Source organism: Primulina eburnea, chromosome 14, assembly GCF_022965805.1.
Source record: "Primulina eburnea isolate SZY01 chromosome 14, ASM2296580v1, whole genome shotgun sequence".
Classification (NCBI taxonomy): Eukaryota; Viridiplantae; Streptophyta; class Magnoliopsida; order Lamiales; family Gesneriaceae; genus Primulina; species Primulina eburnea.
In genome coordinates, this window is record NC_133114.1 from 2,224,422 (window position 1) to 2,239,859 (window position 15,438).

The following is a 15,438-nucleotide window of genomic DNA, read 5'->3' on the forward strand; positions in this document are numbered from 1 at the left end:
CATTTCAATATACTGCTCAAATCAATACCAATCTGATTAATCTGGATTTAATTCAAATCAACGGCATAACCGCACAATCCCGATATCCCGGTCAATACAATCTCAACAGATATTATCCATAACCAATATCCAATACAATCTGTAATTAATCAATAATCCAAATCTGTCTGATAACAATCGATACACTCTGAAAACTCATAACAATTCCATAATCAATCTATTTCTCAATCTGACTTCGATTCTACGATGTCTAATATGTCAAGAACACTATATATGAATCATATCCGATTCCAACAATACCATAATTTCGGAACATATCAAAACCTAACAAAACTTACGTCCAGTTGTAGCCTGCGTCGATAGGAAAACAGTACTGCAGTCGGATTTAAAATCAGACGGAGGGATCGAAATCTAAAGGCGTAAGAATTCTTCAATTCTTTCTCGGTTCCTTTCTCTGTTTCCTCTTTCTTTTTCCTTTCACTTATGAAGAAAGAAGGTAACGTATATATATATATATATATATATATATATATATAAAACCCATGCATGAATAAAAACCGTGGCATGATTCTTCAAGCAACACGTCTCGCGCTTCGGGGACATAAAGTTCCGCCCGGGTGCGGAACTCTCGGCCTTTGCACTCTATTCAATCGCGCTCGGGCGGATAAAAATTTCCGCCCGGGCGCAAAACTTTCTGCCCTCATGCATGAAGCAATGGCGCTCGGGCGGTCAAAGACTTCCGCCCGGGCGCCAACCCTTCGATCCAAATTTGTATAATTCCCTATGCTTTGCCAAAATCTAATCTCGGAATGGCCCGATTATAATCACATCAGTTCATAATCAATAATCTCAGATTAACAGAATCAAAATCTCGGCCATTACACAACACGTGTGATGGGCTCCTCTCCACGGCGACAGAAAACAGTGGGCAACAATGAGTGTCTCCTTCGTTCTTCGCTTATCTGGTTTGCTCTTGTGAACTTTTGTTCGAAGTTTTTGGTTTCTTCTCTCCGGTTTGCTCTTGTCTTGCTTTTGTTTGGAGTTTCTGATCTTTGCTCTCCACCACGGCAGCGAACAAAGGGCGGAAAATAGTGTTTGCTTGCTCTGTTCTCTACTTCCATATTCTTGCAGCTCTTTCGTTCACAAACCGGTGTTCCCCCTTCTTGTCGTAGGAAAGCTTCTACTGTGTAAGTTTTTCCCCACTTGTTTTTGTTCTGCTTTTTTCTATTTTTTTTACATTTTTGCGTATGTTCATTTTTTGATTTTGTTTGAAGTTTCCGACTTCTTGAGGTTATTTGTTTTTGCTGAGTTAGTTATTTCTCTTGTTTTCGTTTTGTTGAGTGATTTACATGTTTGATTAATTTACATATTTGCATATGCTCATACTAATGAATTCGATTTGTATCTCTGTACATATAAGAGATGGGTGATGGGTTTAAGGCTAAAACGTGATGGTAGCTCAAGTTGAAGTGTTGAACTAAACAAGGCTTAGGACTTAGGAGTGTTAGTTGACACTAGAAATTTTTCCGTGTTCAGCAGGATTTTTCCTTGAGTTGTGCTGCTCAAATTTGTCTGGTAAAACGCTTCTCACTGTTTAGAATTTAAGAAAGAAGTGTAAGCTCATGGTATTTGACCGCATTTTTTTTTTGTAAGAAACTATATCACATTGACATCTTTAAATTATACACTGAAAATTTTGTTCTTAATTATTAAGTAGTTCCAACATGTGATAGGTTTGTTTTTTCATTGAAAATGTTTATGATGTGCCCTGCAAAGCTGATGTGGGTAAGGCACTTTGCATGCTTGATGCTCATGCTTTAGCGTGAAACCTTTGGGGTTTTGCTTGATTAAGTGTTGTTTTTATCTACTTTCTTCTAATAATTTGATCAAATGATGGCTAAACAGTTCTATTTACGCATTCTTTGAGATTTGTTTACTTTTCTGTATTTGCATTATGCACTGGAAAATGAACGGGCTTGTGGCTTGTGGAATAGGCGGCTGAGTTCAATAATAGTGCATTAAATTTGTGCACGAGGAAAAGGATTAAAAAGGGTTTTTCCTCTCTCTCTCTGCACTTAATGTTTGGTATTCCTTTTCTTGTTTGGTGCTCTGCTCTTACCCTTTTTCTTAATTGAGTAATTGCTTTGCCAACAGAATCATTTGATAAGTTTTAAGCTTAACTACTCCACCATTTTTGTAAAAGAACACACACACACATTTGCCTTGACTCAAAACCAAGACACATGTTTTGGCAAACCCACAGCTATATCAATGGGTTGTTTGGTTTGTGGCTACTCCAACTTGCTTCGTAATTCCCCTGTATTCCAGTTTTATTCTACTTTTTATTCATTAAGACACCAGACATTTTACGGTAGCAAGTCATGTGTATTTTTGTGCATCATCTTGTGCCACTATGTCGTGCGAGTATTTCGATGCACTGTGGTTTATAATGGATCCACTGATTACCGATTTTCTATCAGATCACATGAAAAGATTATGTGCAGGTTGAACTTTGAATGCTCAGTGAGTATAAAAAAAACTCGTTATATTATTCCCTAATTTTCAACAAATGGTTATTTTTATGTGTGAAAATTTTATATCAGTGATTGATGTTGTCGGCAATCATTTAAGTTGAGGGGGACCAATTAAAAAAACGAAAAAAAACGTGGGTGATGCAGAAGGAAATTTCGTTTTGTTTTCAGAAGACGCGTTTTTAACGCGTCTTCACACTGACAGAAGGCTCTATAAATAGAGCTCCCCTCTTCATTCTGAAATCATCCATTCTTCGAGTTTTCTCTCATCTTATAAGCATTTGAGTGCTTAGTTCTATAATATTTGTGAGGTGTTTTGTTCTCCTGTATTAAGAGAGTGTGTGTTCTTTGGAAACACAGTGAGAAATATTATAGTGGAAATTCTTTTCATCTTGCCCGTGGTTTTTACCCTAATAATTTTTAGGGGTTTTCCACGTAAATCTCGGTGTCCAGTTTATTCTTTATTTTCGGGTTTTATTATCTCAAATTCCGCACGTGGGACCAACAGATGTGTGAATATGTAAGTGGATCAGCATGGCAACCTTTATTGTACGTAAATTGACATTAAGTACTCCTAGGAAGATAGTGACAAATAAAGCAATGCAAGCAGTGTGTATTTTTAATGATTTAAAAGTAAAACTTCGGGAAAAAGGCATGCCGCTTCCAAAATCATGCAATCATTATTTTTTATTTAGGCTATAATGTCATGATCTTACCTTTGAAAGTGCACCAAGGAAAGCCATAAATCAATTAATTATGTTGGAGAAGGTGGAAATGGAACTGTAGATGTAATGGACAGAGGACATTTACTTGAAATAATAAAAAAGTGAAACTGGTGTAAGCCTAGCAAAAAAGTGAAATTAGTTCAGCTTTACTTCATAATCTGATGTTGGTACTTTGGAATGTGCTTATCGTAGACTGTTTTTGGAAGCAGTTAAAAGACTATTTGGATTTTGTTTAATACTGTAAATGAGCTAGCTTACTTCGACAAGTATTTATGCATAGTAAATGAAGAGTTACATTGGCTAAAATATAGTCAAAAAAGGAATTTACAATCATCCACTAACTAAAATGTATAGAGATATAGCTACATGTTGAAAAATGTATAGAGATCTAGCTACAATTTTGAACATGTCTTCCACATGCATGAACTAATATCGCCATCAACATAAATCTGAAGATAACAAAACGGCAGGAAATGCATTTTGATGACAAGAGTCCATTAAACTTGGTCTTAAATTGTGTGTCTTATGTATCGCGGTACCTCTCCAGTTTCATGTTAGATACTCTTTTCTTACATCTTTTCTATTTTTTTTATCACGTATAACATGGATGACTTAGTTTGCAGCGGTTGTCTATGCTTAAAAGTTTTCTGCCATCTGATTTTGATTTTAGATCCTGAAAACTTAAACTTCCCATATTTAAGCTGTCAAACCATTACTCTCAAATAACGTGTGCAGAATCCAAAAATGTTTGACGGTTAAATACTGTAGTTTGAACATAGTTTAGTTTATATAATGTGATAATTAATCAGTAGTAATGGCTCTGATTGTAGCAAATTTTACATTTGTAAATAAAATACATGTACGAGGAGCAAAGCTTGTGTTTCAATGAAGAAAATAACATCTATCCATGTATTCGAGATGATACTAATTTTGATATTTGTTGCATTTGCTCACGGATATGCAACATGTTTCTTCTACCTTCTTTGTCCCTAAACACATTTTATTCAAGTCAAATTGTTAACAAGAAGTGATAGCAATTCCATTGTGAATAATATTTTTTGACAATCATTTAGGTACGACTTCCCTTGGACTCCGACGAAATATGTCCCTTTTTATGTTGGTGCGGATTACCACGATTACCATCTTTATGTCGGCGGGCAAAGCCAGAGTAATTTTGCATCAATGTTTACGTATTGTGACTGCATATATGGCACTGACAAGGTGATTATTTGAATAATTTGTCATTGTTACTAAAAGATTATTTTGGCTTCCAAATGTAGTTATCAACGAAGGACTGCTCTTTTTAAAAAATAAAATCACCGGGATACCGCCATCAAAAGAAAGTCCTCCAGCAGGTAAATTACCTTAGCATGTCTTGATCGTGTTCCTTTCGCGTCTTAAATATTTTTTCTTGCCGAACAAGACAGTTATCCGACGCACACATGATTAGTAGATTTTGATGAAGAGAATTTAGTTTTGGTCTTGCAGTTACAGGAGAAACTGAAAAGCAACAGCGTGAAGAACGGAAGTTTGTAGGACCAATTGATAATTAGGCAATGATGTGAACTTCAGGTAAAATGCATAAAAGTGGTTGATGTCTTATTTAAAGCACAATGCATTCTAAGACGCACGGACGACAGGGTTTTGGTGCGAAATGTCAAAGCTTGGTGCGATACGTTGAAGTGAATCAGACAAATTGAAGATACACATGAATATGGAAATTTGAAGAGAATGTGATATACATGTAAACTACTAAAAAAAATAAATCAATGCTTCCTCTGCAACATAACATGAACTATGTTACGTTTATCTAGCAGTTCATTTTCGATTTAGCACACCATATATTTAAGGGTCATGCTTCATCCTTCATGTTCGAGGTGAGCCCTTCATGGAAGGGCCGCGCCTTAGCTTGTATCAGAATGCAAGGGCCGAGTCTCGCTAGGCCATAAGTCTTAGTCTTTTTTGGTTTTTAATAACTACGATTCTTGTTTGAAATGGATTTGCCTCATTTATTCAATCTTTTTCCTAATTAGTTACTCTGAAAAAAAAATATAAATATTCATATGTTATACTATAAACCTGGGTAGAACACCTCAAGAATTGAGGTGCCCATGCCTAGTTATTATATAATACGAGAGCATCATATACTAACCGAATGAAATCATAGGTTTATTTTATAGTTGCCTAAAAGACACTTTATTTTATCAACAATTTCTTTTTTATAGTTGCCTAAAAGACACTTTATTTTATCAACAATTTCTTTTCTTTCTATGTTTTTTTTGAATTTTTAAATGATTATATGACATCTAAGTTTAAAATTATTATAAAAATATTTTGTGATTTTTTATATTTTAATATACACAAAAAACTTTTGTAAGATGGTCTCACAAATCAATTTTTTGAGGCGAATCTGTTATATGAGTCACCCATAAAAAAGTACTACTTTTTATGTAAAAAATTATTACTTATTATTGCAAATATAGACAGTGTTGACCTTGTTAGGATTTATTTCGTCCGACAGATATCAATCAATAATCAAAAGATCAGAATATGATGTAAAACAGTAAATTTGTGTTTTATCAGAATTAGGTGTTGTGCCAGATGTTACAACATCCCGGACAACATCTACATGCAGCGGAAACTTAACTTTTATAACACAAATTCACTTGAAATAAATCGATGGACGAGACTAAATATGCACAAGTATAAATACTTGTGCGGTGCCTTATGGCAAAAATTAATCACTAGAAAACCACAATGTTTACACAAAAACCTATCACTAGTGATTGTACCAAAAATCAATTTCCTCAAAAAGTTGAGAAAATAAAGCTTTCTAAAAACAACCAACAATATTAAAACATGAATAAGAAAGCAAAAACGAGATCCCTAAAACCACAAACAGCTAAACACAATCTTCAGCCAACATCGTTACGGATGTTGTCTGTAGAAGTTGGCAACATTCAGGGCAACACGTAAACCAGCACTCTTCAAAACAGCAACGTCTCTTGAATAAAGTTTTCTCTGAAATTCTGAGCGTGCACATGTGAGTGAATATTTGACCGAGAGAAAAGACCACCACGAAGAACTCCCACGAAAATCTTCTCACGTGAAAACTCTTCACGAAAACTTTCCACGAAAAACTCCTCCACTAAAACTCTATGAATTTCTCTTAGTCTCTCTCTCTACAATCTTCTCTCTATTCACCCACTCTCACCTCACGTTGATCACCTCTTCTATATAGCTTTCATCTCTCCTAAAAGTTATCTTCCATAAAGAAATCTATAAGATATGGTAAACAAGAATTCTATTAGAAACAAATCAATAATACCATATCATGTAAATCATTATCATAAATATTATATCTTGAAGATATTTATCACAAAGATAATATCTAGAAAGATAAAACCCAATATTCCACATAATCTTATCAATAATGAAATTAGATTAAAGAAAGATATTATATCACAATAAAATCTTAACTATCTAGAAAGGCAAAACCATAATTAAATATTATACTCAATCAAATCTACAAGGAAAAGATAATATTAGGGAAATCATTTAAGATAAGAAATTGTATCAATTAAATAAGAAAAATATATTTCCCTTCAATCTCCCCCTTTTTGCCTTTCTAGACAAAATCAAATCAAACTCAATTTCTCAATTAATCTCCAGTTAACTCCCCCTTAATATTAGAATTTTTCTCCCCCTGAATAAAATGAAGTTAGTACGGATGTTGTTCGTGGTGTTGGCAACACCTGAGACAACACCTGCAAAAATCATTAACAGTTCATTAAAACAGAAACACATCAGGAAAAGCAAAATAAAAAATGAAATCAAGCGAGGGAATCAGATAGATGTTATCATTTGATCATTTCAATTGACAGTCCCTTGAGTTTGAGTCGCATCTTCTCCCCCTTTTTGTCTAGAATGGACATCTACCTCTATATCCAGACGATAGTCAGAAGCTAAGTTCTCATAGGAGACAATATCAACTTTAGCATGTAATCACTATCCAAAATTACTGAGATAATTGCGTCAAAAATCATTTCAAAAAAAATTTCCAGAATTGAAACCCACATCGATTTTAACACCACTGAACCATCAAAGATCACAAATATTCAATTTTTCGTAAAATCTGGATTTTCATCGAATTTTCTTTGTCGAAATACTCATGTCCTCATGACACAACAATATTCACAATGACATGTTTATGCATGATCTATTTATGCCTAAAACAGAATGTAACAGAATTAGAAACATGAAAACAAATATGAGATATGTTCACAAATGAAGTGTTGGCACAAATGTTGGCAACATCTTCTGACAACACGCACAATTTCAGAAAACAATTTTTATTTTTCTTCACACTTGGTGATTTAACAACTTTATGATCATAGAAGTGGTAGCTCCCACACTAGAAGAACGGTCTTCTTTAGGACTCTTCTAGGTAGCTATTTCCAATTTCTTCTATTTTACTTTCTGTATGAAATTCAGAAGAGGTAGCTCCCACACTAAAAGCACAGTCTTCATTGGACTCTTTTAGGTAGCTTTTTCCCATCTTTTCTTCTGATACAGATCAATATGCATAATCGATTTGTCTTTTTATTCTATCTTTTCAAGTCACTTTTCGTATGAGACAAAGTCATGGAGTACATGATCATCCTTCAACTACTTTGTGATTTAATCAGATTGTTAAGCATAACCAAGTGTGTTAAGATTAAATAGAACAAGAAATTGTAAGTGCACCAGAAGATTATGCAACATTGTAAAAACACATCATAAAACAGTATGCATGAAAATGCAGAATGTCTAATGCCTAAAAATGCATATGCATGTAAGATGTTGTCCGATATGTTGTAACATCTGAGACAACATCTATGAATGATCAGACAGAACACATGCTTAGAGATCTCCTAAGGTTGGAGAATCTCTCAAAGTCTAATGCATTTGTGAATATGTCATCCAATTGGTTATTTGTACCAACAAATTCAATTCGAATCAATCCTTTCTCTACTAGATCTCGAATAAAGTGATGTCTAATGTCAATGTGTTTAGTTCGAGAGTGTTGCACTGGATTTTTGAAATATCAATTGCACTCGAATTATCACAGTACACAATTAAGGTTTCACTCTTAAGCCCATAGTCTTCTATCATTTGATTCATCCATAAAATAACTCAACTTACCAACCATGCTCAATTCAAAAGTAGATGACATGCACTCAACAAATCATTAGCATGCTTTTGAGAAGAGGAACCAAAGATTATATCAACAACACATACTTGAAAAATAAGAATCTCACCTTTGGACTTTTTGAATAAAAAGAGTTTTGTCTACCTCACCTCGTTTGAAGCCAATTTCCATTAGATATTACTCAATATGTCATACCAAACATGTGGTGCTTGCTGTGAGTATAAGGAGCTCATGCAAATAAGTCCAGCCATCTTTCGGTAATCCACTTTTCTTTCTTTCGAGTTTGGACACCTTCATGTATACTTCCAATTATTTGAGATGATGGATGGTTTTTCTGAATTTTACTTGGAATATTATGTCCATCATCTACTGCGTCATCATTGTTATTCGTTTCGTCCTCAGCTTCAGTGACTGCGTCAAGTGTTGTGCTAGGTGTTGCAACATCTGGAGCAACATCTGCATTTTCCAGTATGATTGGAATTTCCAGTAGGTCTTCCACATTATTTGCAGCTGTTTTCTTTTTCAAATTTGCACAGTCATCAAAACCAACATTAATGGATTCCATAATAGTCCTAGTTCGTAAATTAAACATGCGGTAAAGCTCGACTATTAGTGGCATATCCTAAAAACAAACACTTATCACTCTTTGAGTCAAATTTTGCAAGTTGATTCCTGTCATTCAAAACATAGCACACACAACCAAAAACATGAAAATATTTAAGGTTAGGGCTTCTTTCCCATAATTATCTCATACGATGTCATAGTCGAACCACTTCTCAAATACACCCTATTTGAAATGTGGCAAGCGGTGTTAAGGGCTTCTGCCCAAAAATGCTTTGAAATACACTTTGAATTCAACATCACTCTTGCCATTTCTTGAAGTGTTCTATTCTTACGTTCGGCTATCCTATTTTGTTGTGGTGTCTTTGGAGCATAAAATTCATGTGAAATACCTTTTTTGTCACAAAAAGATGAGAATGAGGAGTTTTCAAATTCCTTACCATGATCAGTCCTTATCTTTCTCACCTTCAATTTATGAATGTTTGTAATCCTTGTGACCAATTTTTTAAACACATTGAAAGTGTCTGATTTCTCCCTAATAAAACTTATCCATGAAAACTGTGAGAAATCATCAACACAAACAAAGGAATACTTCTTACCTCCAAAACTTTCCACTTCCACGGGACCCGTAAGATTCATGTGTAGCAATTTGAGGCAACGTGTTGTCCCAAAGTGGGGCAACATGTGATGAGACACGCGAGTTTTCTTACCCTTTTGACAGTCTCCACAAACATATGGTGTACTAAATGATAGGTTAGGCATACCTCGTACATCATCGTACTTACTCAAATTCTTCAGGGTTTTGAAACTAGCATGTCCAAGTTTTTGATGCCATAGGTCGAGTTCACTAACTTCTGCATGTTTGCATGAAAGTTCTTCACCTATTTGGTAAAAATTGTCCGAAGACCTTGTACTTGTCATAATGCACAAGTTAGTTTCATCAAAAACTTCACAAGTATGTTTATCAAACTTGACATGCAAATTATCATCACACAATTGGCTTATGCTTATCAAATTTGAATTTAATCTTTCAACATGAAGCACATTGTAGAGTTTTGGTAGTCCTTCAACATTCAAAGTACCCTTTCCAACAATTTTTCCTTTAGCTCCCCCTCCATATGTCACTCTACCACATTTTTGCTCAACATAATCGGTGAGATATTCTCGTAATCCCGTCATGTGGCTTGAGCTTCCACTATCAAAGTACCAATGACCTGCAATATTAGTTTTCAACGAAGTATAGACAACTTTACAGTGAGTTTTTACCTTTGGTACCCAAATTTTTCTTACTGTAGGTCGATGGTGGGAGGTGTTGCGGGAAATGTTGTGCAACATTCGGGGCAACATCCGACTCGAATTTTGGTTCATGCAGTCATCCATGAGTTTAAAGCAGTAGGGCCTGATATGACCAGGTTTAAAATAGTAATGACATACGTACCTTCGTTTTCTTCTCTTAGGAACATGTGTAGTATGTTGTCCTTTTCGTGGAGAGTTTTTGGTTGAAGATGTAGTTTGAGATGATGTGAATGTTTCAGTTTTTCCTTTCACAAACACAGTAGATTTTGAACATTCACCTATTTCAAACACATTATCTTTGAAACCTAAACCTTTCTTGTCATCCCTTCCCATCAAGAGTATGGAATCAAGCTTGGATGTGCTTGAGTTGAACTTGGATAAAGTTTCAGTTGCCTTTTGAAGCTCTTCTTTGGTCTTACCAAGTTCTAAGTCCTTTTTGCTCAAGATTACTTCAAGTTTAGCAACCACAGCTTTTAGATCAGTGTTCTCCTTCACCACCAATTTCAGTTCGGCATTTTCTTTCATGAGATTTGCATTAAGCTTGTTTCTTTTGGTCCAATCTTCAAACAGTTCTTCATAAAGTTCTTGCACACTCTCAAGAGTGATTTCTTCATCATCAGCTTCTGATTCATCATCTCCACTCAAATTTCCAGAAGTTGTGGATTTCAAACATACTGAATTTTTGCAGATGTTGCGGCCAGGTGTGGCAACACCTAGGGCAACACCTAAAGGATTCACCTGCAACCAGCGATTTTCTGTCAACAGTGCAGACAAGGAGGATTCCATTAGATATTTCTGTCAAACAAGACAAAAACCAGAATCAGCACTTAGTATATCAAGAGTAGGCTCTGATACCACTTGTTAGGATTTATTTCGTCCGACAGATATCAATCAATAATCAAAAGATCAGAATATGATGTAAAACAGTAAATTTGTGTTTTATCAGAATTAGGTGTTGTGCCAGATGTTACAACATCCCGGACAACATCTACATGCAGCGGAAACTTAACTTTTATGACACAAATTCACTTGAAATAAATCGATGGACGAGACTAAATATGCACAAGTATAAATACTTGTGCGGTGCCTTATGGCAAAAATTAATCACTAGAAAACCACAATGTTTACACAAAAACCTATCACTAGTGAATGTACCAAAAATCAATTTCCTCAACAAGTTGAGAAAATAAAGCTTTCTAAAAACAACCAACAATATTAAAACATGAATAAGAAAGCAAAAACGAGATCCCTAAAAACACAAGCAGCTAAACACAATCTTCAGCCAACATCGTTACGGATGTTGTCTGTAGAAGTTGGCAACATTCAGGGCAACACGTAAACCAGCACTCTTCAAAACAGCAACGTCTCTTGAATAAAGTTTTCTCTGAAATTCTGAGCGTGCACATGTGAGTGAATATTTGACCGAGAGAAAAGACCACCACGAAGAACTCCCACGAAAATCTTCTCACGTGAAAAATCTTCACGAAAACTTTCCACGAAAAACTCCTCCACTAAAACTCTATGAATTTCTCTTAGTCTCTCTCTCTACAATCTTCTCTCTATTCACCCACTCTCACCTCACGTTGATCACCTCTTCTATATAGCTTTCATCTCTCCTAAAAGTTATCTTCCATAAAGAAATCTATAAGATATGGTAAACAAGAATTCTATTAGAAACAAATCAATAATACCATATCATGTAAATCATTATCATAAATATTATATCTTGAAGATATTTATCACAAAGATAATATCTAGAAAGATAAAACCCAATATTCCACATAATCTTATCAATAATGAAATTAGATTAAAGAAAGATATTATATCACAATAAAATCTTAACTATCTAGAAAGGCAAAACCATAATTAAATATTATACTCAATCAAATCTACAAGGAAAAGATAATATTATGGAAATCATTTAAGATAAGAAATTGTATCAATTAAATAAGAAAAATATATTTCCCTTCAGACCTCTCATGGATTTGTATGAATAGTATTGACCCGTCTCACAAAAAAACTTATTATTTAGTGTAATATCTAAAAGTTCACATACATATTATTTAACTTATATATATGTGTGTGTGTGTATAATGTGTATGTGTGCCACAAGACGTTAATTTAAATTGGTGAACAATTTTAAACCAAGCAAATTATTATTTTTTATATTCTTAACTATCTTTTTAAATCAATGATATTGTTACAAATATTTATTTTTTCGTATAATATGTATATAATTGAACTCTTTTAGTCATGACAAATATAAATATGGAAACTTGGAGATTAAAGTAATTGAAATTTTTTCTCATTTAGAAATTTTCAATACGAAAATTAAATATGGAGTACATGCATAAATAATTGAACCCGTCACGAATACTTAAAATATGATCAACAATTTAAAATAAGATGAATAAAGAGAAAGAGGCTGTTGGAGGAAAGGATAAGCACATTGATAAACATAAAAAGGATAGGGAATTTTCACGAGGAAAATATTGATATTGGAAGAGTTTCGCATCATGGTCCGATAATATCAACATACAACACTTTTAAGTTTTTGAAAAAAAAAAGTTTGATAATATCTGGGACACTTTTGAGTGTTACAGCGTTCCCTTGAAAGCAAAAAAATATTCTATTTAAGTAAGATGAAAGATTTGAAGTTTCTAGGTTAATGAGAAATGTCCTTGAATATCATGGACAAGACATACAAGACTTGAACATTTCATGTCCATATGAAATGACCTAGAATGTTGTGAAAAAATGTTTGAGTATAGAAGCATTTGGGCCAATCTAGAGAAGTGTGGAGAGTTTGAGGAAGATCTGAACAATTTAGGCTCTCATGTGTGTATAGAAGATAAGTGCAGGGAGTTCTAGAACTATCAATGGTATATAGTAATCTAGAACATTTTGGAGGCCTGAGCTCCACCATTAGACACAATAATGATTTAGACAGTGTAGGAAGTTATATATATAGGTGCAGGAGTTCATTTGTAAATCACTCAACAATTAAAGAAATTCATTCTTCACCCAACCAAGTGTTGTGATGTTTTTTTTTTATATCTACAAAATGTTCAACTCACTTATGCTTTAGTATCAACGTTGGTTAGTTCTTTGGTTAGATCTTCTTGTTTAAAATATTTCAAAGTTTTAGAATAATTCCTGCAAATAATTAATCTCGAACATGTATTCGGATCTATATCATTGGAGAAAATTTTCCTCCTCAAACATTTAATTACACTATAATAATAATTTTGTATATTTAAAATAATTTTACATAGGATCTAATATCATTTATGGCCTATAATAAATTAATTAATAAAATCAACAATATATAATGGTATTTTTGTTATTCTAGAGAGTTTAAACAAAGTTTTTTAGATGTATGAATTGAGATAAATTTATGTTTTCATTTGAAAATTTATTTCCAATTTACCGTACAAAATACCCACCCCTAGTTTATTTTTATGATATAAATGAAATATATTAAAAAAATATTAATCCATAGTAACTGTAATAATATTTTAATACATTCTCTCTAGTTGGGCTCAAATTCAATCTGACATGATAAATTGTGGCCCTTCCAAATATGCTTTTTTCTCCAAAACCTTTGATAATCCAATCACGCCAAATGACAATTTTAAGCCTTAACTGAAAGAATTAACAAAACACATGAGTAGGAGAGAATAGAGAGGTGAAGCTAGCTCACCATTTGTCGACCGACGGCGGAATGGAAACCCTGGATTAGACGGTTGAATTGGTTATATAGTATTCTGGGCCTTATACATGATGGGGCTGTTGATTAGATTGGGCCTACTGGCAGGCTTTCTTGATTAGATTGGGCCTACAAGAAAGCCTTCCAGTAGGCCCAATCTCCCAATCTAATCAACAGACCCATCATGTATAAAGCCCAGCCTACTATATAATCAATTCCACCGTATAATACAGGTTTCCATTCCGCAGTCGTCTACAAATGGTAGCTAGCTTCACCTCTCTACTCTCTCCTACTCATGTGTTTTGTTAATTCTTTCAGTTTCTTTCCCAGCTCCCAAGAAAGGCGCGAAGCTTCCTGCTGCTGCCAAGAAAAAGGCCGAGAAAGTGGTCAATCCGCTCTTCGAGAAACGTCCTAAGCAGTTCGGAATAGGAGGAGCTTTACCAGCGAAGAAGGATCTTCATAGATACGTGAAATGGCCTCTAGTGGTGCGGATTCAACGGAAGAAGATGATTTTGAAGCAGCGATTGAAGGTTCCGCCGCCGATTCATCAGTTCTCCAAGACCCTAGACAAGAACTTGGGTTTGTTGCCCTTATCTAAATCTTTTCGTTTTACAGTATATATTTTTTAGTTTTGTTACGGAAAGGGGGCAGCGATGTAAAGTTTGTTCTTTCTTGTGTTGATCTTCAATTGATCCGAATCTAGTCGGAGCTCGTAAGATTTTTATTAAGGAATTTTTTTGGTTGATGCGACTCTGTTCTATGAATTGATGGTGACCTTGTTGCAGATGTTTTCATCTGTTGTGTTTAATGATTAAGATGCATATATGATTATACATTTAGTTCCAGTCCAAGTTATAGATTTCATTCGAGCATGATGCAATTTGTTCAAGTTTTAATAGGAGTTGAGTGGTATTCTTTGTGCTGTACTGTTGTTAGTGTCGTTTTGAGTGATAAGTTGCAATATTTAGGTACCTTTTTGTTGGACTCGTATCTACTTGTTTTACATTCTTGATTGATTTGCACGGGAGGGATGTAAGGTATTCATGTCCTTGATCTGCTGAATACTGTATTGACAGGAATCCATTATGGTAACATATTACTGAAGCATGGAAATATTTCGAGGGATACTCTCAGTCAAATACTCAAATTATTATTTTTTGGATTTGCAGCTTCAAATCTGTTCAAGATGATGCTCAAATATAGGCCCGAGGATAAAGCTCAGAAGAAAGAACGCCTTCTGAAAAGAGCTCGGGCTGAAGCTGAAGGAAAAACTCCTGAAGTTAAGAAGCCTATTGTCGTTAAATATGGACTGAACCATGTGACCTATCTGATTGAGCAGGTGGGTTTGTTATTCTGCTTCTCGATGTGCATGCTTCGTCTAGTAAGTATTAGCAACGAGAAACTGATGGTGCCATCAAACTTCTA

At 34.5% G+C, this 15,438-nt stretch overlaps 2 protein-coding genes across 14 annotated transcripts in view; both read left to right on the top strand.

Annotated features, from left to right (window-relative positions):
* Positions 1 to 15,438, top strand: part of LOC140811774 (large ribosomal subunit protein eL8y-like) — a 67,112-nt gene that overhangs the window by 24,523 nt on the left and 27,151 nt on the right. The gene's annotated exons all lie outside the window — the stretch shown is intronic.
* On the top strand, positions 887 to 5,370 carry LOC140812908 (uncharacterized). Of its 13 annotated transcripts, none has more exons than XR_012113780.1 (5): positions 887 to 965; positions 1,072 to 1,187; positions 4,330 to 4,477; positions 4,745 to 4,828; positions 4,897 to 5,370. XR_012113780.1 is itself a non-coding variant. In XM_073171287.1 (5 exons), exons 1-4 carry the CDS (start codon positions 895 to 897, stop codon positions 4,790 to 4,792), a joined length of 330 nt encoding a protein of 109 aa, XP_073027388.1. In that variant the 5' UTR covers positions 887 to 894; the 3' UTR covers positions 4,793 to 4,828; positions 4,897 to 5,370. The 13 variants fall into 13 exon arrangements, 6 of the variants coding, with proteins under 6 accessions (XP_073027388.1, XP_073027390.1, XP_073027391.1 ...); XM_073171287.1 differs by having other exon boundaries at positions 4,330 to 4,424; XM_073171289.1 differs by lacking the exon at positions 4,330 to 4,477 and adding an exon at positions 4,537 to 4,611.

Bases quoted from the DNA above. Each gene is read 5' to 3' on its own strand.
- LOC140812908 (XM_073171285.1), top strand. From the start codon at position 895: ATGGGCTCCTCTCCACGGCGACAGAAAACAGTGGGCAACAATGAGTGT. The intron at 966-1,071 runs GTTTGCTCTTGT...CCACCACGGCAG, and splicing joins CTTCGTTCTTCGCTTATCTG to CGAACAAAGGGCGGAAAATA. The intron at 1,188-4,329 runs GTAAGTTTTTCC...ACAATCATTTAG, and splicing joins CGTAGGAAAGCTTCTACTGT to GTACGACTTCCCTTGGACTC.